Source organism: Natrix helvetica (genome assembly GCF_964273705.1).
Source record: "Natrix helvetica genome assembly, chromosome: 2".
Classification (NCBI taxonomy): domain Eukaryota; kingdom Metazoa; phylum Chordata; class Lepidosauria; order Squamata; family Natricidae; genus Natrix; species Natrix helvetica.
Window position 1 is genome coordinate 106,527,200 of NC_138552.1, and position 20,661 is coordinate 106,547,860.

The 20,661-nt window shown below is 39.4% G+C and overlaps 1 protein-coding gene across 1 annotated transcript in view; it reads left to right on the plus strand.

Annotated features, from left to right (window-relative positions):
• The first annotated feature begins 5,191 nt into the window (after positions 1–5,191).
• The window catches only part of ELP1 (elongator acetyltransferase complex subunit 1), a 49,676-nt gene continuing 34,206 nt past the window's right edge, over positions 5,192–20,661 (plus strand). The window contains exons 1-14 of the mRNA XM_081944664.1: positions 5,192–5,349; positions 6,657–6,826; positions 8,017–8,169; positions 9,813–9,894; positions 10,420–10,500; positions 11,154–11,239; positions 12,452–12,551; positions 12,892–12,982; positions 14,097–14,220; positions 14,483–14,576; positions 15,553–15,786; positions 16,701–16,868; positions 18,028–18,121; positions 18,972–19,142. Coding sequence (XP_081800790.1) covers positions 6,677–6,826; positions 8,017–8,169; positions 9,813–9,894; positions 10,420–10,500; positions 11,154–11,239; positions 12,452–12,551; positions 12,892–12,982; positions 14,097–14,220; positions 14,483–14,576; positions 15,553–15,786; positions 16,701–16,868; positions 18,028–18,121; positions 18,972–19,142 — 1,628 coding nt within the window. The 5' untranslated portion in view covers positions 5,192–5,349; positions 6,657–6,676. The remainder of the gene's footprint in view (positions 5,350–6,656; positions 6,827–8,016; positions 8,170–9,812; positions 9,895–10,419; positions 10,501–11,153; positions 11,240–12,451; positions 12,552–12,891; positions 12,983–14,096; positions 14,221–14,482; positions 14,577–15,552; positions 15,787–16,700; positions 16,869–18,027; positions 18,122–18,971; positions 19,143–20,661) is intronic.

Sequence of the window (20,661 nt, forward strand, 5' to 3'; positions counted from 1 at the left end):
TAAGAACGGTTTGGCAATGTCACCAGTAGAAATCATAGCTCAAGTCCTGACAGGAAATACTCACTCCTATGTTGAGTGGCATTCTTTTAAGGGATTTAGGACCCTTAAAATGAATTTTCTAGGCAGTAAGCCAAGTGAAGGAGAGAAATAATTCCTTTCCTTTCTCGAAAGAGCAAAAGGCCCTAATTTTTCCAGTAGAGATACATCAAAGGGGAGGGGAGGAACAGTGCATAAGGCAGTCAATGCTCTGGTCACTTTGGAATGCCCAAAATGTTTCAGAGATGAATTCTGGATTGTAAAAATGAGTGTATGCAAAGAACATGTCAAAGAAATAGCAGACAAACAGTAACTTAATCAGAATTTTTGCAGCCCTTTGACTAATCCTTGTTCTCAAAGTCAAGGCAGCCTGAAGCTTCTCTCAGTTACTCAACCTGGAGCAGAGACTCTTGTTGCTCACTTAGAGATTATCCAGGGACATCTTCTGCTTTACAGTTCTTCCAAGATGTGGTCCTGTTTGAAAGGAGAGACATAATCATATCTTCTGCTCAATTCAGGGATAATTTTGTTAACCTGTCTTCTTTAATCTGGCTCTTTCCTAATGTTTTGGAGTCCATCGTCGTCTGCTAGCATGAAATGAAATGGGGACTTAAGAACAAACCAACATCTGCTGAGTTGTGTCTTACAGAAGGGGTCTTTAGATATAATTGGCGCTGCTAAGTTTATGCATTGCATACATATAGGTAGTCCTTGACTCACAACCTCTGAGTCTAACATTTCCATTGTTAAGCAATACAGTTGTTAAATAAGTTTTGTCCCATTTTACACCCTTTCTTGCCAGAGTTGTTAAGTGAATCGCTGCAGTTGTTAAGTTAGTAACATTGCTGTTAAGTGAATTGGGCTTTGCCATTGACATAGATTGTCAGGTCACAAACATGATCCCATGGTCATTGACTTATGACCATTTTTCATGCGGCTTTTGCAGCATCCCATTGGTCACGTGATCAAAATTAAGACACTTGGCAACTGGCATATACTTATGATGGTTGCACTGTCCTAGGGTCATGTGATCACCTTTTGCAATCAAGGGAGAGCCAGTGGGGAAGCCAGTCACTTAACAAGTTTGTTACTATCTTAAACAAGTAATTCACTGTGGCAAAAAGGTCGTAAAGGTTGTGATACTACCTTAACTGCAGGTAAAAGATAAGGTTAAGGTAAAGGTTTCCCCTGTTCAATCATATCTAATTCTACAGGGTGGTACTCATCTCCGGTTTTTAGTGGAGGGAGACAGCATTATCTGAAGATATTTCTTAGGTCATGTGGCCAGAATGATGATACACCGATGCAAGGAATGTGGTTACTTATCCACCAAAGTGGTACCTATTTATCTATTCGCATTTGCATTCTTTCAAAGTTCTGGGTGTACAGGACTGGGGCAAGTAACTGGAGCTCACCCTGTTGCACAACACTCGGGTTTCGACCCAGGATGTCAACTTTCCAGAAGCTCAGTTTATTTAACCACTGAGATACAATTAACAACTATGGCAAGAAAGTTCATACAATGGGGCAAAACTCACTTAGCAACTGTACTGTTTAGAAATAGAAATATTGGGTTCAATTGTAAAATCAGAACTGTCTGAGGCTGAAAAAACGGATCACCTCCTCCAGAGAGTGTATCCAAAGCAAGTTTCATTCAACAATTTTTAGCCATCATAGAGGAGTAGGATTGTGTGCAGGGGGTCAAAAAAGTATAAATGTTGGGTGCAACCATGCAGTGGAAATTCTACCTCTTTTTTATGCCTGTTGCACATAAAAGAGTTGGGGCTTCAATTATGCAGGAACAACTGTTTTCTTGGCTTTTTTACTTTTCCTGATGCACCCCAGTTAGATGGGGAGTCTTTATGGGCTATTGAAATGGAACCTGGAAGCTACTATTCTCCCTTTCATGTTTGCTCAAAAATCATACTCTAGTGCATGGGTCGTCAACCTGGTCCCTACCGCCCACTAGTGGGCGTTTTGGGATTCCAGGTGGGCGGTGGGGATTTCGGAGGTTAAAACCTCCTTTTGAACTAACGCGCGCGAGAAGCGCCGTCCCATCGCCAGGGAAACAGTGAGGTGAATCACGTGGTTGCTCAGATCACACGGGCGCAGCCCGAGAAGACATTTCTGAGAAGAGAAATTTCTCCGGTCGGGCTGTGCCCGTGTGATCTGAGCAACCACGTGATTCACCTCGCTCACTGTTTCCCTGGCGATGGGACGGCGCTTGCCTGCGCTTCACCAGCTCAGGCGCGACCGGAGAAGTTTCCTCAGCTCCTCACCGCTCCACTGAAGACATTTCTGAGGACAGAAACTTCTCCGGTCGCGCCTGAGCTGGTGAAGTGCTAGAAGGTGGTGGGGGGGGGGGGGGGAAGGAGCAGAAAAGACAAAAAAGAGAATGAAAGGGAGAAAGAGGAGGTGGGGGATAGTGGAATCCTTGCTGCTTTCTAAGCTTGCGGGGGGGGGGGAAGGGGAAAGGAGCAGAAAAGACAAAAAGGAGAATGAAAGGGAGAAAGAGGAGGTGGGGGATAGTGGAATCCTTGCTGCTTTCTGAGCTTGGGGGGAGGGAAGGAGCAGAAAAGACAAAAAGGAGAATGAAAGGGAGAAAGAGGAGGTGGGGGATAGTGGAATCCTTGCTGCTTTCTGAGCTTGGGGGGAGGGAAGGAGCAGAAAAGACAAAAAGGAGAATGAAAGGGAGAAAGAGGAGGTGGGGGATAGTGGAATCCTTGCTGCTTTCTGAGCTTGGGGGGAGGGAAGGAGCAGAAAAGACAAAAAGGAGAATGAAAGGGAGAAAGAGGAGGTGGGGGATAGTGGGATCCTTGCTGCTTTCTGAGCTTGGTGGTTTTCTTACAGACATTTCATTACCAAACTAGGTAACATCATCACTGCTAAAAGGGAGTGGGGTTGTGGGGAAAGGAAGAGGAGGAGAAGTCGAGTAGAAACTGATAGCAGGGACAGGCAGAAGCGGAGCAGAGCAGTTGCAAAATAGGAGAAAGAAAAGGCAGGAGAGAATTGTTGTTGGCTAATAATAATAAGTGGGCTAACTAGCTCAGCCTTACTTTTGTACATAGCCCTAAGGAAGATAAAAAAGGAGATAAAAAGGAAAAGCACCGAAAGAGGAGACTTTCGTTTATTCCTTACGAAAATCGAACCAGATATCAAATATTTAGTCTCGCAGCATCAGCCTCAAAGATCTCATTAATCACTAGTAAAGCTAATTTCAATTTACTTTATTGTTTTCTAATTACTTTATAAAGTTAAAAACATTATAAACATGCATAAAGTAGAAATAAAAAGATAAATGTATGTACATTTCTTTTTTTTTTAAACACCCTCCTTTCTAAAAAATATTCTGCACTTGCGCAAAAACTGGTGGGCGGTAAGGAAATTTTTCCATCAAGAAAGATCCATTAGTGGGCGGTAGGTAGAAAAAGGTTGACTACCACTGCTGTAGTGTTTGCAATTGGTCTGATGAAATAGGATACATAAAACACTACCAGGAACCTGGATAACTTGCTTCATCCATGCTAGGCAAGCTCAGTTTAGTCTAATATACTATGTGAACTCAAGCATGGTGGACAATTACTTCAGGATATAATGATAATGAAAGCCCCATGGTGCATCTCTTGCCCTGCAAGCATCCTCCCTGATTCACTGCTCTGCAATTTGAGAAAAGGCCAAATCCCACCAACAGCCAATTGCCATTTTGGCCTTTGCCAATCCAACCTACAGTGTGGAGGTCTCCCCTGAGCTGCAGCCCTCAAGAAACTCTCCTAACCTTTTTCTCTGGAGGAGGTGCTTCAAAAACAGAAAGATAAGCACCCAGAATTTGTCTTATTTTATTATTGCTTTTCCTTGGTATTGACTTCCCTACTTTCTTCTTCATTGTTCTTCTGGGACAGAAGAGATTGATACGGTGTATTGCCTTTCTTCCAAATGTTCAAGATAGATTTCATTGCAACTTTCTATTCTTTTATCCCAAAAACAACCCTGTGAGGCAGGATCCCCCCCCACTCCATCATGTTCTCAGTTCTAATTCTGTGATACTTACGACTTTTCAAAGTTCTAAGACTCTAAGTTCGAAATCAGCATGCAAAATCCTAATAATCAAAAAAGTTTTTTTTAAGTTAATCTTGAAAGTAATACCAACAGTTATCAGAAGCAATTATCACAATTTTTATTATTTGTTTTACATTACTAGCACATTTTCATTAAAGCATTTTTAAAACCTTCAGAAATAAAAATGGGAATCCAGCTCTCAATTGGTAAAGTACTTGTCAGCTCCGAAATCATTTCACCCAAAGCCACTTTGCTCACTTCATACTATTATGGGTTTTAAAAATAATTTATTCCATAGAAAAAGTTGGTAGGTTTACACAGTATCAAACATTGCAAATTACAATGTATGGATTCACACATAGTTAACTAAAATAAATCATATGATGGTTTAGTGCAATGTGCCAATTCAATCTTTTCTCTTTTTTACATTCTAAGAAGGATCTGGGATTTTGCTGTTTTGCTGGCTGTAGGAAAGAGTGAATCAGATGAATGCCTAATTCTTCTTGGAAGGATGACTCTTTATTATTAGAAGTTTGGTAGTAACTTTTCAGACTAGCACATTTTATTAGAAAGCAGACAATTAAAAAGTTTATGCCTCTGCCCTTTAATCAAACTCCTGATTTGGAGCTACCACAGACACACTTCTACAATCGCAGAAGGAATGTGGGTCTATGCTGCACAAATTGGGCACTTGCCACAACAATGTACCCAACACATCATCTAGAAATCACTGGTTGCCAGAGATGAAACTACATTTAAAAGAGAACTTACACGTATTTCACCAGTTATTAAGTCACCAGTATTTCATATACTTTGAATATTATAGAGTCCATTTCAAATCTGTTCCTCCCTTTCATCCACACGCTAACTTTTAAACAAAGTTAGTTCTGAAAATTTATTTTTTTAACTATCGAGCACGTCGATAACTACATTTTGCATGTTTTAACGAAGGAAAAGAAACGCAAAACCAGTTTTGAAGTCACCTCAGTGCTTGCCTGCACGCGCAGTTACTTAACGGCTCTGCTCCGAAGCAGTTGGGACTTCAGAACGCCACTGAGCACGCGCGACACAGCAGCCGAGCTGCCCTCATTCTTTTTAGCTTCACCGGCTCACAGAGCATGCTCCGGAAGGCCTGGTCCCAGACAGTGGGTTTAAAGATGGTAGGCGCGCTACGTCGCTCAGTTAAGGTTGCACGCGGGCTGTTGCAAGGAAAGCGAGCTTGGACGCGTTTTCATCTTCTCATTTCCGGATTTTGAGGTAATCCTCTGTTATCAAGGAGAAATGGAAGATAAAACGTTGGAAGCTTTATCTAAAGATTTCTCTCTTTTTTTTTACTAGCATGGTCAAATTTCAGAGCGGTCATGGAGGGTTCGAGCTACTGCTTAGATCAGTGATTTCCAACCCTGGCAGCGTTAAGATGTGTGGACTTCAATTCCCAGAATTCCCTACGCAGCATCTTAAAAGTTGCCGTGGCTCATTTATTTTTATTTACTTATTTAAATTATATCCCACCTTTATTATTTTTTATAAACAACTCAAGGCAACAAACATATTACTGCTTTCTCCTCCGTCTCCTATTTTCCCTACAATTGGGCTGAGAGAGAGTGACTGGCCCAAAGTCACCCAGCTGGCTTTCGTGTTTAAGGCAGGACTAGAATTCACAGTCTCCTGATTTCTAGTGTGGTGCCTTAACCCACTAAACCAAACTGGTTGAGAAACCCTGGATTAGATCCTTATACTGTTTGGTCATGTATCCCACCAAGAAGCTACTTAGACGGCAGCATTTAAACTGAATGCAAGATTCTGCTTCTTTTAAGACAGGCGGAGTGGGGTGACAATCCTCTTGTTCAAAAAGGATTCTTTAGTTCTTTACCTGTAAGCTGTTATGCTTCCAGTTGTGTATTCTGGTGAGAGTGATTTTTTCAGGAAGCTCCCAAGCAGGGCAGCCTTTTTCAGCTGTTGATTTCCAAGGTCTATTGTTTGCGGATACATTGCTGATGTACATGGAAGTCCTCCAGATACACTGCTGCTCTACATGGAAGTCCTTGCTCCAGAACCACATGCTTCATGTTTTTGAAGCAAATTAAACAAAACCAGCCAGCACAGTCATTGTAGCAATAGCGATAGCACTTAGACTTATATACCACTTTACAGTGCTTTACAGCCCTCTTGAAGTGATTTACAGAGTCAGCCTATTGCCCCCAACAACCTGGCTCCTCATTTTACCCACCTCAGAAGGATGGAAGGCTGAGTCAACCTTGAGCCTGGTGAGATTTGAGCTGCCAAATTGCAGGCAACCGGCATTGTAGCTGTGTATTTCTTAATCATTCACTGGACTCGTTCATAATGGTACTAGATTATGATTTCATTTTTGGCTTAGCATATTCTGTGACTCTTATCACGTGATTTGTAGCCCCTTTGAGCATGGTTAAACTGGAGCAGGCTCAGAGCAATGGGGGATGTAGTCAATCATCAAGAACCAAACTTGTTTCCATCTTTATACTTCATTATGGAGTTGGTAGGTCATCATTCGATGTGGAAACCATATCTCTTTTTTTTCCCAGTGGCGTGTGTGGAGAAAAAGATGAGGAACCTAAAATTATTGAGAGCTCAAGAATGCCATCCAGACCGAGCTCTTGGAACTCCTCAAGGTTTCACTGTCCGCGCAGACAGAGGAACAGTGTTGATCAGCACTGAGTATGGAATTGTGGAACTGGATCCTGTTACACAGGAGGTGAGAGTTCATATGTTATCCCAGATACGGTTTTTGGGTTTGAAGAATTTTCTCACTATCAGGTGCTGTGGAAGGAAAGCTAGATGATATTGCTGCCTTAAAACAGATTCTTTCTTATACGTGCTTTATTTTGCATATAAATAATACATACATAATGCACATAACTCTAAATACAATAAAAAAGAAAAAAATACAAATATAACAGTGCACACACCCCCAGAAATCTTTTTTCTCCTTATATTTCTTCTTCTATAAGAACTAAAAGATAAACAATATATTCCGATTGTGCCCTTTATCCCCTCTAAAACAACTTATATTCTTGAGTAGGTTTATTCCCTTTGCCTTCTACCAACACTGTTTTTATAAAATCCCCCCTATTTTATTGTAATTGTTTACTTTAATCATCCCTTTTTAAAATTTAATTTCTGTTAATTTATCATTTGTTGCCATACGCCAAATTTCATTATATCACTCATTTCTTTGAATATCCCAATTTCGTCCCCAATATTTAGCCATCACTAATCTAGCTGCCATTATCAAATTTACAATCATTTCCTTTTTTTGTTTCATTTATATCCTGTTTTTCCACCCGCATCAGTAATGCAATCCTCGGTGACATATCTAAATTTACATTCAAAAGTGCTCTAATTTCTTTGAAGCAGATTTAATGGAAATTTCTTCTTTCAAATGGTTCGTTAAATTAAGGTTTTATTTTTTAAAAAATTTGCTATTCAGAGGGCCCTTTCAAACTTTGGAAGAACTTGGGAATATCCAAGAATACAAAGAAAATTCCATTCTATATTTTTTTTTCTAAACTGTAAAAATGTTCTAGTCTTAGATGTTACAAAGATGTTAGCTGTTACAATCCAAACAAGATTTTTTAAATGAATATTTCTTTTCTAAATCTAATCACTACATTTTATTGTCATTTTGTGCAAGAAGAAGCTGAATGTTTCATTCCGTTTAAGTGCTGCAGGCTAAGAAGCTTCTTGGTGGGATACTTCATTGATATCATAAAGAATATCTGTGCCTGCACCCTAATTTGGAGCAGCACCAAGACACAGATAAAAATCAAAGATATTTGGATTTGTTTGTCAATCTTTCAAAAAGCTAGCAATAATGATCCAAACAATATATAGAACAAGGATGAAAGATTTCTCATGAGCCTTTTTCTTGTCTTTGTTTTAAAGGTCATCAACAAAATTACTTTGACAACTGAGGGTTTTCTACCAGAAGATGGAAGCGGGTATATTGTGGGCCTGCAAGATTTGCCAGATATAGAATCGGTCTGCTTGGCTACAGCAATTGGCGATGTTATACTATGCAATCTAAACACTCACCAGGTATGGCAGAATGGCAAATAGAGCAGTGCCCAAATAAAATATGAAATTGAATGCAAGAACACAACACCTAATACAAAAATACTTGCTTTAATATTGCTAGTCTTAATATAGTTGTTGCCCCTTTAAATAAAGCTATCAGCTTCTTGAACATAAGAATAATAATAACTAGCTTCTTGAATGTAAGAATAAAAATATTTAGCATAAAACATACTAATCACTATATTCATATATTTTCTGTAGAGTTTAGCCTTTGAAATGATCTTACCCCTGAAATTCAGATGGCCCCCAACATTCTAATTGTTTTGGAAAGCAAGGAAAACCTGGTTTTCCCCATATGTTGGACCAGGACATTAGATGAGCTCATTTTCTGAGGAATGGAATGTATGTTTACTTGACCTTGGCAATATGTTGTCTGTGATGTTAGTTATAGATGTAATTTCCTTGATTCTGTATCATAATGTTGCCAGGTTCTGTGCAGCAGCACTTAAAATCCATAAGAACATGACCTGTGCCATTCTTTTTAGATTCTTTTTAGATTTTTAAAAATATATATTTTAGCTTTTCATAATTAATATTTTTAGACTTTGATGTAATTTTTACTGTTTTGTATCTTTTATGGCTTTTGAACATAATAAAGATTTGATTTGATTGTGCATCTTCTCTATGCTGCTTCATAGGGCTAATACATAAACACATCACATTAAGATGTTGAGCGTACCCAAGTTGTGGCAAAATTATGTGTCAGAACTTGCAACATTCAGGAAGAGCTAACACCTCCACTGACATCTCTTGTTAATAATTTTTATCTTAAAATCCTTAAGAGGAGTATATTAATTAATGATGAATTTTATGACCTTTGGAAACAGTTAATATGCTTGACTGTAGTAAAGAAAAATTGCAAAGAGTTAAGATTTTTTGAACAGTATCACTACAGCCATAGTAATAAAGATACACAGGTAGTCTTCAACTTACAACAGTTCATTTAATGACTGTTCGAAGTTGCACTGATTTTTTCCTCACTTATAACCATGGCAGCATCCCCATGGTCATAAGTGAAAACAAATTTTCAGTGCAACTTCAAACGGTCATTAAACAAACTGTTGTAAGTTGAGGACTACCTGTATATCTTTATTACTACGGCTGCAATGGTGATCACATGATCAAAATCCAGATTCCTGGCAACTGACTCATATTTATGATGCAGTGTCCTGGGGTCATGTGATCACCTTTTTGCGACCTTCTGACAAGCAAAGTCAACGGAGAAGCCAGATTCACTTAACAACTTTGTTACTAACTTAACAACTGCAGTGATTCACTTAAAGACTGTGGCAAGAAAGGTCATAAAATGGGGCAAAACTCACTTAACAAATGTCTTGCTTAACAACATAAATTTTGGCCTCAATTATGGCTCACCTGTGTTGACATTATGATCCAACCTCATTTCTAGTTAAATATTATGGAGAGAAGTTCTTATACAAGACTACAGAAATAGTAGTATTGCAGGACTAGAGCGTGTCACTATTCATCTGTATTTGACTCTAACTTGAAGATGATTGAAGTAAAACATGTAATTTGCTTGATATATTGAGTTGATTGCTATTAAAGAGATATACAAACAGTATTAAAATCTTACTCTTTTGCAGCTGGAATGTGTTGGCAGTGTGGACAGTGGCCTGTCCTCAATGAGCTGGAGTCCTGACCAAGAGCTTGTTCTTCTTGCTACAGGTACAAATCGAAAATGCAAAACATTCTCAACTTTATTTTCTGTCTTTTGCATTCTGGCAGAGAATGGCTCATTGCATCTGATGGTTTACAAAATAGTAACCAGCTGTTGATATGTATTAACTATTCCTTGTTTGCCCAAAGTGTGGTGGATTCCTATGACGTGCATTAATATCACCTTTAATCACAACTGGCAACAAAGAAATAGGCAGGGCCAAAGGGCCAGATGGTGGATACAATCCACACTTCAAAGCTCTTCCCCTTTGTATGACATTGACATTGATAAAAAGGGGTGGGCTTGAAACCATAGTGGCACCCACATTTCTCTCCTCTTTGATGTGGACAGCATTGGAGGGCTCCTTTTTTCTAGATATCTGTCAAGAAAAGAGATAATTTTTCAAGGAAGAGTTAATCTGAACTCTAAACCGGGATTGGATTTGAGAATTAGAAGATGCCTCCTTCTGTGATTCTACAACTGCACTTAAACATTTTAATTTCAAAGTTCTTTATATACACCTTTTGTGACAGGTGAGCAGACTCTGATTTTGATGACAAGAGACTTTGAACCAATTGCGGAAAGACAGATTCATCAGGATGATTTTGGAGAAGGTGAGACGGTAGCGCAGATGCTAGAATCTTACAAAATACATTACTGCAGTTCTGGGAAGGGCTGGGCTACACAGAGAAATTGAATCGAAAGTATCTAGCTCCAGCTGCTCTTATCAATTATTATGGGTTGAAGTCCAAAATTATGTGTTCGTTGGTATCAGGGCAGCAAGTTTAAAGAGAGGAACGTTTTATAGTCACTTGTTACATACATGTAACATTGCCATCAGTCTGGCTGGCAATCTACCAAGTATAAAAAGGTGAACTTGCATATAGTGAATGTGGAGTGGACTTTTTAAACTTCTTGTCTACAGCAGTAATGGAGAACCTTTTAGGCACTGAGTGCTCGAAGTGTATGTGCGTACCTAAACTGCAAGACACATGCATGGCAGAGATCCAAAGACCAGCTGGCTGGCAGGCGGCGCACACACATGTGCGGCCAAGACCCAAAACAGAGCTGGGGCGATGGCGTGCGTGCCCACAGAAAGTGCTCTGTGTGCTATAGGTTCTCCACCACTAGTCTAAAGATTTTTTTTTAATTTGTTATGCAGTAGTCTCTGGAGAGTTAAAAGGAAACTAAGAAAGTTGGATGTAAGTTTTTGACAAATATATGAAAAAGTTAATCTTCAAATACTCTTTATTTGGTTGATTTTTAGGCAAATTTATTACTGTTGGATGGGGTAAAAAAGAAACACAATTTCATGGATCGGAGGGCAAGCAAGCTGCTCATACCAAGCCAAAGGTACTATGTTTTTAACAATGCAAATACTGATTCTGTAGGTAAACATTTAATTAATTATAATGATGCACAAGGATGCACTTTTGCTGCATACATGAATATTAAAATACATGCAGTAAATTATAGAACAGTAATAGTGATTAGAGTTTGGAACTTGGATAGAAAACAGCCAGATTTCTAGTAACCATGAAGTTCACTGCCTGATCTTGACTTAGTGGCACAGCTGAATTTGCATGTAATGATGGGTCAGGATTTAATGTTAATACATAAACTTTTGCAAGTCCAAGTTAAGTCCTAAGTTCATGTGCCTTTTATCCCTTGTATTTGAATACAACCAGAAGGAGATATCAACTATGACTTAATTTTATTTTCCTTGATTCCTGCCTCTTTTGTTCAGATCAGGAATATGCGTAATAGTTGCCAAATAAACCATCAACAAACCATTTTAATGGGTGTGTTTAAATTGTGATTCCTGGTTTACACCTAATGTCAAGCCAAGAATTCCAGAAAGTAAAATTTAAGGCAATGAGAGTTCTTCCAGCTTGTGGGAGAATAAAAAAAACATAGATGCCTAAGGTGACACTTTAATGATTGTGCACATGGTGCTAAGTACCATATTAATATGGTTAATAGGTGTTAATATGATATGGAAGATTATATGTGAATGGGTCCACTTATTTGATCTTGCACTGCTACTTCACTGACTTGTGGGGATAAAGAGGGTTTTATGAATCAATATTTAATTAATACTGTTCCCTTCAAGAGCATCTAAGATCCCTGTGAGAAATGTGTGTGCCTAGATACAGAGGACATCACAAATGGTAGCGCTTCCCCTACTGTGAAATTTTGCTAGATTTGAATTCCATAATGACTACTATTTTACCGGGCTTACTGAATGTAATGAGAATTTAGGGAAGACTGATATGTCTTGAGGCAATATTTGGCTTGGCCTTGCTATTAGCGGAGCCTGCATGCCAATCCTTAATAGAAATACAATTATATTAAAGAATAATAATTAGGTGGTAATGGTCCTTTAGGAGCAAGTTACATATATCGAGGATCACCCTTTACAAGTGATGAGTACTGTTGCAAGTTTTAATAATTTTAAAACACCTAAAATCTAATCAAATCTTGTGATGTTTGTAAGATTTCAGTCAATGTGTTTAAAAAATATCTATTTCCAAAGTTTTCATAATTTTACATGATCTTTTTCAGGAAATATTGCCTGCTTTACCATGGGATGACCATAAACCTCGGATCAGTTGGAGAGGAGATGGACAATATGTAGCAGTGAGTGACATTTGCCCAGGAACAGGTTGGTAGAATTTTAAAATAACAGCATGTTAATTCCTGTCAGCTTTTGGCTGAGCAGATGGAGGAAGGAAAATCTTAATTAAAAAAAAAAAAATCTTCCAAAGTCCCATGGCTGTACTCACATTTTGATGCAGTTTTCCCCAACTTGATATGGTTGATGTGCTGGATTTACTGCTTCCATGATACCTCACCACAGTGATAAGGAATTATGGCAATTCTATGAGTTGCAATGACTCTCTCTCTCTCTCTCTTTTTCTTTCTCACCCTCTCTTTCATCCATTCGTGGGTTCTTCTATTTCATCCTCTACCTTGGGAATTATGGGAATTCTGCAAACATTCAGGAGCTCGAAAAGTGAGAGTGTGGAGCCGGGAGCTTATTCTACAAAGTACCAGTGAGTCTGTCCCAGGACTAGGACAAGCACTGGCCTGGAAGTGAGTAAGGAAACATGGGGTAGTTCACGGTGTGTATCTTATTGGCTTTCTGTTTATAATTCCCTGCTATTATTCATCAAGCTAATATTTTACTGAAATTAAATTCACCATTAATTTTGGATCTAGGGTGTAGGATTATGATCCCTCTAAATCACTCCTAATCCATTTTTTAATGCATTTATTTATTCAATTTACATGGCCACCCATCAAACATATGATTCTGGGTGGCTAACAGAATTTTTATAAAAACAAGAAAAAGATACTATAAAAAGCAGTGAATAATAAATATAGGGCCCAAGGTAAAACCTACCAACATTGTCAACATTACCAAAATTGGGACTCAACCACACATGATAACGTATTTTTTAAAAAGAAAAATCTGAATATTTGGAGAAAAGTTGCTTGAAAACCTGTTGTAAATTATTCCTTCATTCCTTTCTCGCCTGGACTACTGCAATGCTCTCTACATGGGGCTGCCCTTGAAGAGCACCCGGAGGCTTCAGCTGGTCCAGAATGCGGCCGCGCGGGTTGTCATGGGGGTACCTAGGTGCTCCCATGTCACACCCCTTTTAGACGGCCTGCACTGGTTGCCGGTTGTTTTCCGGGTGCGATTCAAGGTATTTATTATGACCTTTAAAGCGCTCCATGGCTTAGGCCCAGGGTACCTGTGAGACCACCTACTGCCTCCAGTAGCCTCCCACCGTCCAGTACGATCCCACAGAGTTGGCCTCCTCAGGGTGCCGTCGGCCAAGCAGTGTCGGCTGGTGACCCCCAGGGGGAGAGCCTTCTCTGTGGGAGCGCCTTCCCTCTGGAATGAGCTGCCCCCGGAGCTCCGCATAATCCCTGACCTCCGGTCCTTCCAACGCGCCCTAAAAAGTTGGCTTTTCCAGCAAGCCGGCCTGGCCTGTTAATGTTAATTTTAATTTATTTTAAATGTATTGTTTCTTTTAAAAAAAAAATCGGTTTGGTCTTTTTGGAAATGGGTTTAATCTTTTTTTTAACTTTTGTGATGTGTGTTTTTAATGTTGTACGCCGGCCTGAGTCCTTTTGGAGAAGGGCGGCATATAAATCCAAATAAACCAAACCAAACCTTTCTTTTCTGGCTTTATTTCAGGCCCTCGGGAAGCTTGATTGCTTCTACACAGGATAAAGTAAACAAACATGACATTGTGTTCATAGAACAAAATGGGCTCCTCCATGGCGAATTCACTCTTCCTTTCCAAAAGGGCCAAGTGAAGGTAGGATGTAATTTTTCTTGAGGCATGACTCAGTTACCGATCATTGAATCTTCCAGACTTTTTTTCTCACGAGTGTATCTGATATTATTTCTATCAGTGATATTATTTTTTAAACTGCAAGTTGTCTACATGAACAAGTTTGCAGATTACCCAGAGTAGAACTTTACCCAGAGAAGATTTTAATCAAGTTGTTATGTAAGGCATGAAAAATGGTTGTTAAAAATGCTTTACATAGGTGATGACCCTATCTGCATTTCTGTAGGTAAATGAGCTGCTCTGGAATTCTGACTCTACAATATTGGCTGCCTGGGTGGAAGCACTGGAAAGCGACAGTAGTTGTCAAAGAAAGATGTATGGTAAGAACATTCAGTGTCTCCAAGGTGGGGTGTGGGCGGAGTCACTGGATGGGTATTATCACAGCCCAATTGCCTGGAGACTGAGGTAAATCTGAGGACACTCCCTCTGCTCCTCCTTCTGACTCCCCAGATTAACCTCAGTCTTCGGCCTAAAAGGAGCTATTTCCTGACTCTGGATTTTTTCCTAATTTTTTCTTAAAATTCAGGCTTTCACTACCTTTCTACCTATCCTCCTACCTCTCTCTCTCCTGCGCTCTCTCCCTGCCTGTACACGAGCTATGCTTGTGGCAGTTTTGCGGGCCCCGAGCCACCGGCACTCGGTGGGGAGGGGGGTCCCCAGAGCTCGCGTTTCTTAATTTTTTAGAACTTATTCGATTTATCACATTCCTATGGTATTTGCCTACTGTATTTTGATTTTCTGCATGGCTATTCTCAGCCATTTTTTTAAATCTGGAGGATATAGTATCAAAACTGCAAATATATCAGGTGTCTAAGATTGCAGTGGAGAACATGTGTTTTTAACTCTTCTCAACAAGATAAAGGAGATATGAGTATTAAAGGGAATCAGTAATTGATTGATGATGAATATATGCCATCGTTGATATTGGGATAGATAAATTAATAGTTTTCTCTAGGAGGATCTGTCACCAAACTGGTCCTTCAGGTTTTCTAAAGGTGCTACAACTGAGTCCATCTAGCAATCAGCAACTGGCAGCCCCTAAAATCAAGTATGATCCAATTAGTGTTTCTGCCATGCCTCTTACCTGGAATTTTGGACATTAGGGATAGAGAGGAAAAGGCAAGCATCCTATGTTGAGTAATTAGATAGAACAACTTTTTGTAGAACCCATCAGTTGGGAAGAGTTCATGTTATAATCAGTTTTGGCACCACATCATCAATAAGATTTGGAGCTTGCATAATTAAAGTACTATTACCAATCTTGTGTTCTATAACCATTTTGTCTTCTAATTGCAGTCCAGCTGTGGACAACAGGAAACCATCACTGGTACCTGAAACAAAGCCTGCATTTTGGCAGCCTGGAGGGCAGCCCACTTCTTGTATCCCTGGCGTGGGATCAAGAGATTCCCTATCGACTTCATGTCCTCTGTGAACAGTGGCTTTATCTTCGCTATGATTGGCAGTGGAGTATTGATCACAGCACTAGTGGAGGGGCCAATGACTCAGCTAGTGTAGCAGTCATTGATGGAGGTACAGTTCAAATTTCCCTTTAGTGCAACTACAAGAATTTCACAAGAATAATATGTATATGACTTTAGGGAAGGGTTGGAGGCATCTTGCTGGCTGGTTTATAAAGGTGGGTGAACTAGGTATACTTGTGGTGATAATGTGATAGTCACCAATAACTAATAGGAGAAAATGTAAGTAGCTCAGGGATGAGCTGTTAAGTCCTTGGTAGCCGCTGAGCTTGGTTGTTTTCTTGCAGATGTTTCATTACTAGGCTTGGTTATATTATCAGTGGGGAGAAGAGTCAAGATTTGCTGGCTGTTATATATGCTAACTTGAGCCCTGCCAATCTTGGGGGAATGGGAGGGCTTCCTCCTTGATGGCTTCTTGATTGGGGCATTATTTTTTCCCTGATGCTGATTCCTGCTGACATGGGTGTTGCTTTCTGAGGCGGTTGCGTCCTAGTCTACATTTGCTTCCTTTCTAGGCTTTGATTGTATCTTTTCAATGGCAAATTTATAAATCAGGGTGAATTTTACATAGTAGCTTTCAAAGATACAACCAAAACATTTCGGTTGTGTTATTTAGGCAACTTTTGTTATGATGTTATTTCCACCCAGTCATGTGTTATGGCAGGTCTTATGAGAAGAGAGGGCAATGATTTGCTAAACACTTTGCTTTTTATCATTCAAAGACTGCCCAAAACCATGTATGCTGCTATTAAAACTTTGGTGTGTCTGAACTGCTTGATTTAATGCAAGCCAGCATGTCTTGCATTAATATTGCCTAATCATATTTGAATTATCTGAATATTAATACACACACATACATACAGATATGTATATATCTGTACATATGTACACATACATATACTGTACATACATGCACACACCCCTCTGATACTTAAATGAGCTTTTTTCCCTTTTCATTTTTGAAAGATAAGGTTCTATGGACAGCCTTTCTTCATGCTGTGGTTCCCCCACCTCTTTGTACATATCAGCTCCAGCTCTCCTCTGCTGTCAATCAAGTTGCTTTCTCTACAAAGTCTCAGAGTGGAGATCTTGCTGTGCTGGATTCTGAGAACAAGTTATCCATTTATAGACTGGGTAAGTAATCTGAATCTTTGATCAACCTTGTCTAGGCTTGGAAGCTAAGTAGGGTCACCATTGGTTAATGTTTGGATGGGAGACAATCAGAGAATTCCAAGGTTGTAATCTAGACTGAGGAATCAGAGAAATGTCAGGAAAAGGCAACTGGCTGCCACTTCAATATTATTTCCCAGAAAATGGCATGGAAATATTCACATGTCCACCAGATAATTTGTAGGATTCTTTGTCTTTGATTTTTGTTCATGGGAATATGGCTTCAGTTCTATATGTTGGCTGGAACAATGGATTGCCTCAGATCCCGTTACATTTTGTAACTCTTAGATGTCTGTATTTGGGGGAAATTCTTGGAGAGAACCCCAGTTTTTCTAATGCAACCTTTTTTCAAATGAGGCATAGTAGTAAATTTGACTTTTGAAAAGTATGGGAATTGATAATTTCATTAAGACCTCCATCAATGTAACTGAAAAATTCAACACAGGATATTGTGTGTAAAAATACAGAAATTCCCTCCAAGGGTGTACGGGTGGAAGTCACGTAAAGTCACTCACAGAAAAAGCAGGTCAGCCACATAGGGCCTTCTTGATTCCCTCACTTCTATAGGCAATCCCACCGCTCTTCAGCAGCTGCTTCTTGCAAACAAACAGGATGATGGTGAACTGATCTGATTGCTAATTACTTTCACATGAAGAACAGACAATCTCAGTGTCACCATTTTATACAAAATAAGTAGAAGGAAAGAGTGGCACATATCTCTTCCTTCTTACATAACAGCAACTAGATGGTTCCCTATTGTATGAATTTCCCTCTTCTATTAGTCCTTCAAAGTCACAGCTGAGGTGCAGCCAGTTCTCTTAGAGCAATCATGGAAGAAAGAACGGACTCCAAGATGCCTATGGTAGCTTCTCTCTCTTCTCATCGCAGCCTCCATTGTTCAGGAAATGTTTGATATAGAAGAATCATAGGTCATATTTGTTTGGAAATTATAGAACACTTCTGTTAGAAAATAGATTGCACTTATTTTTGGAGATGTCCATGCAGAATGGCCACCTGATGTTTTATTCACTAAGCCATAACCTTAAAGAATACTATTGTGGCAGTAAAGATTAAAAGCTGTGTGTGATTTAACTTAATGATATACCTTATTCCTTTTTGACAGATAATCATCCAGAAATGGACTCTACAGTTAAGATGGGTGCAGTTGGTGGAAAAAGATTTACAGCTGCAGTTCCTCGACTGGAAACATCATACAGGTATTAGATGTCACACTTGACTCTGGAAAGCACTGATTGGAGTCATTAGTTAGAGACAGGGAATGGTTCTATAGGACCCCCTAATTTCCAGGATGGTTCTTTCTTTCATTTTCTAAATGAAAGTTGCTGTTTGGGAAGTGTACATAGAAATTAACACAGAACCCATAGTTAAATATAATTAGTAGAGTTTACTCTCTCTGTCTCTCATCAACAAAGCTAGAGTGTAAGTTGAATAAATAAGAGGTTGTGTTTGCATAGATACTGTTAATGCTGTGGTCTGAACTAGATACCGTTTAGCTATGTTAAGTATGACTCCCATAGCTTCTGGCTAACTGATCCATATTGGCTGTGGTTATCAGGACTCTTATCCATCACATCTTGAAGCCTCTAGTTGGGAAGAATGCTGTAAGATGTATGAAGTAGCTTTCAGGACTGTTTCTCATAGACAGTTTTTCCTCGATTTTGTAACATAGCTTTTTCCAATTGCTTCACTCGCCAAACGTGTGGCTTCATTTCACTGAATTACCAAGAATTAGCTCACACATCTGGAGAATGCCAAGTTTGGAGAAGACTTGCTGTATACTTCTTACTAGTCAACATGTAAAATAAATCAACTGATTTAATAGCACTGCCGTTGAATTGACATGAGAATAGGTTGATGGTAACAATAAAAATACACATGTAAATTTACCCTTGACTAAATTGTAATAACTACCATAGAATACTTGTGTCATGAAAACTATTGTAGAGTCCATATATATGGCAATTTGCCAAGATGTATTTTAGAAAATTGTGTAATTTAGCATTAATCACTCATCTAAATGCCTTTGTCTTTGGGGGGCAATTATAGAATTGACCTGTGTGATGACAAAAGAGGAAGAAATCCACTGTGGCTTCGCTTTCTTACTTGGCTGCAAGATGACTTATTCTTAGCTGCTAGCCAGGGCTACCTTCCAATGAACACAGTTATTCATCATCTGAAGATGTGCTCCTCAGGACAAGAAGGATATGCCAATATCTGGTACTGGACAGGATTTTATGTTTATTGCATTAATGAAAATCAAACTATTTTGTGTGGTTCTGGAATAAAAGGCCACTTTCCTCCTGAATGCTTTTTTTGTTTTTTGAACTGGTTACTTGAACTAACATAGAAACTTTGACAGCATAAATGCTGATGATGGAGACAAGGTCGTTTTTCAATATATATATATTTCTCTTACAGCTTGCTGACGTATTTCTAAATAGTTAAATAGTACTGTAGTGGAACAGTCCTTTAAGGTGCATGATTGGTTGTGTTAGGAAACGTTCAATGTGTGAGATAGCAATAGCACTTAGACTTATATTCTGCTTCATAGTGCCTTAGAGCCCTCTCTAAGCGGTTTACAGAGTCAGCCTATTGCCCCCCAACAATCTGGGTCCTCATTTTACCCACCTCGGAAGGATGGAAGGCTGAGTCAACCTTGAGCCTGGTGAGATTTGCCAAATTGCATGTAGCCGGTAGTCAGCAGAAGTACTGCTGCAGTACTGCACTCTAACCACTGCCCTACCGTGTTCATACTTGTGTTACAGGTAGTCCTTGACTTACAACCAGAATTGAGACCAGAATTTTCATTGTTAAGCAAGGCAATTATTAAATGAGTGACACCCAATCTTTTTTGCCATGATTGTCAAGCAAATCACTTGCAGTTGTTAGATTAATAAGTTAATAAGCAAATCTGGCTTCCCTATTAACTTTCCTTGTCAGAACCTACCTGAAAAGATCACATCAACCCAGGATACTTCAGCTATCAGAAATACATGCCAGTTGCCAAACACTCAAATTTTGATCATGTGACTATAACTGTGAAAATGCTGTGATGGGTATAAGTGCGAGTAAAGTTGAAAGTCCCGTTGTAACTTCAAACAGTCGCTAAATTAATGTTGTAAGTTGAGGACTATGTAAATTGGCATTTTTATGGGTAACTTTGTAATAATTTTTTTTTTGATGTGCAGTCGTACTATAAATTATGTCAATAAGACCCATGGGGTTCAATGGAGCACCCATGAAGATAAATATCAGTGCTATCCCGTAGCTGTAAACTGGTAGTCGGCTTTCACTTCTGTCAAATAAAAACTTTGGTACACTTTGGAAACCCTTATAAACCATTTTCAAGTTGGCAGAAGTTGAAGGTTCCCCTCGCACATATGTGCTAGCCGTTCCTGACTCTAGGGGACGATGCTCATCTCTGACGCTATCTGAAGACATCTCCGTGGTCATGTTGACGGCATGATTAAATGGCGAAGGTGGACGGATCGCTGTTACCGTCCCACCAAAGGTGGTCCCTATTTTTCTACTTGCATTTTTTATGTGCTTTCAAACTGCTAGGTTGGCAGAAGCTGGAACAATAACAGGAGCTCTGTTATGCGGCAGTAGGGATTCGAACCGCCAAACTGCCGACCTTTCTGATTGACAAGCTCAGCGTCTTAGACACTGAGCCTCCGCGTCCCTTGAAGGAAGCATAAGAACAGTTATATACTTATTTCAAATGCCCTTCAGTTTT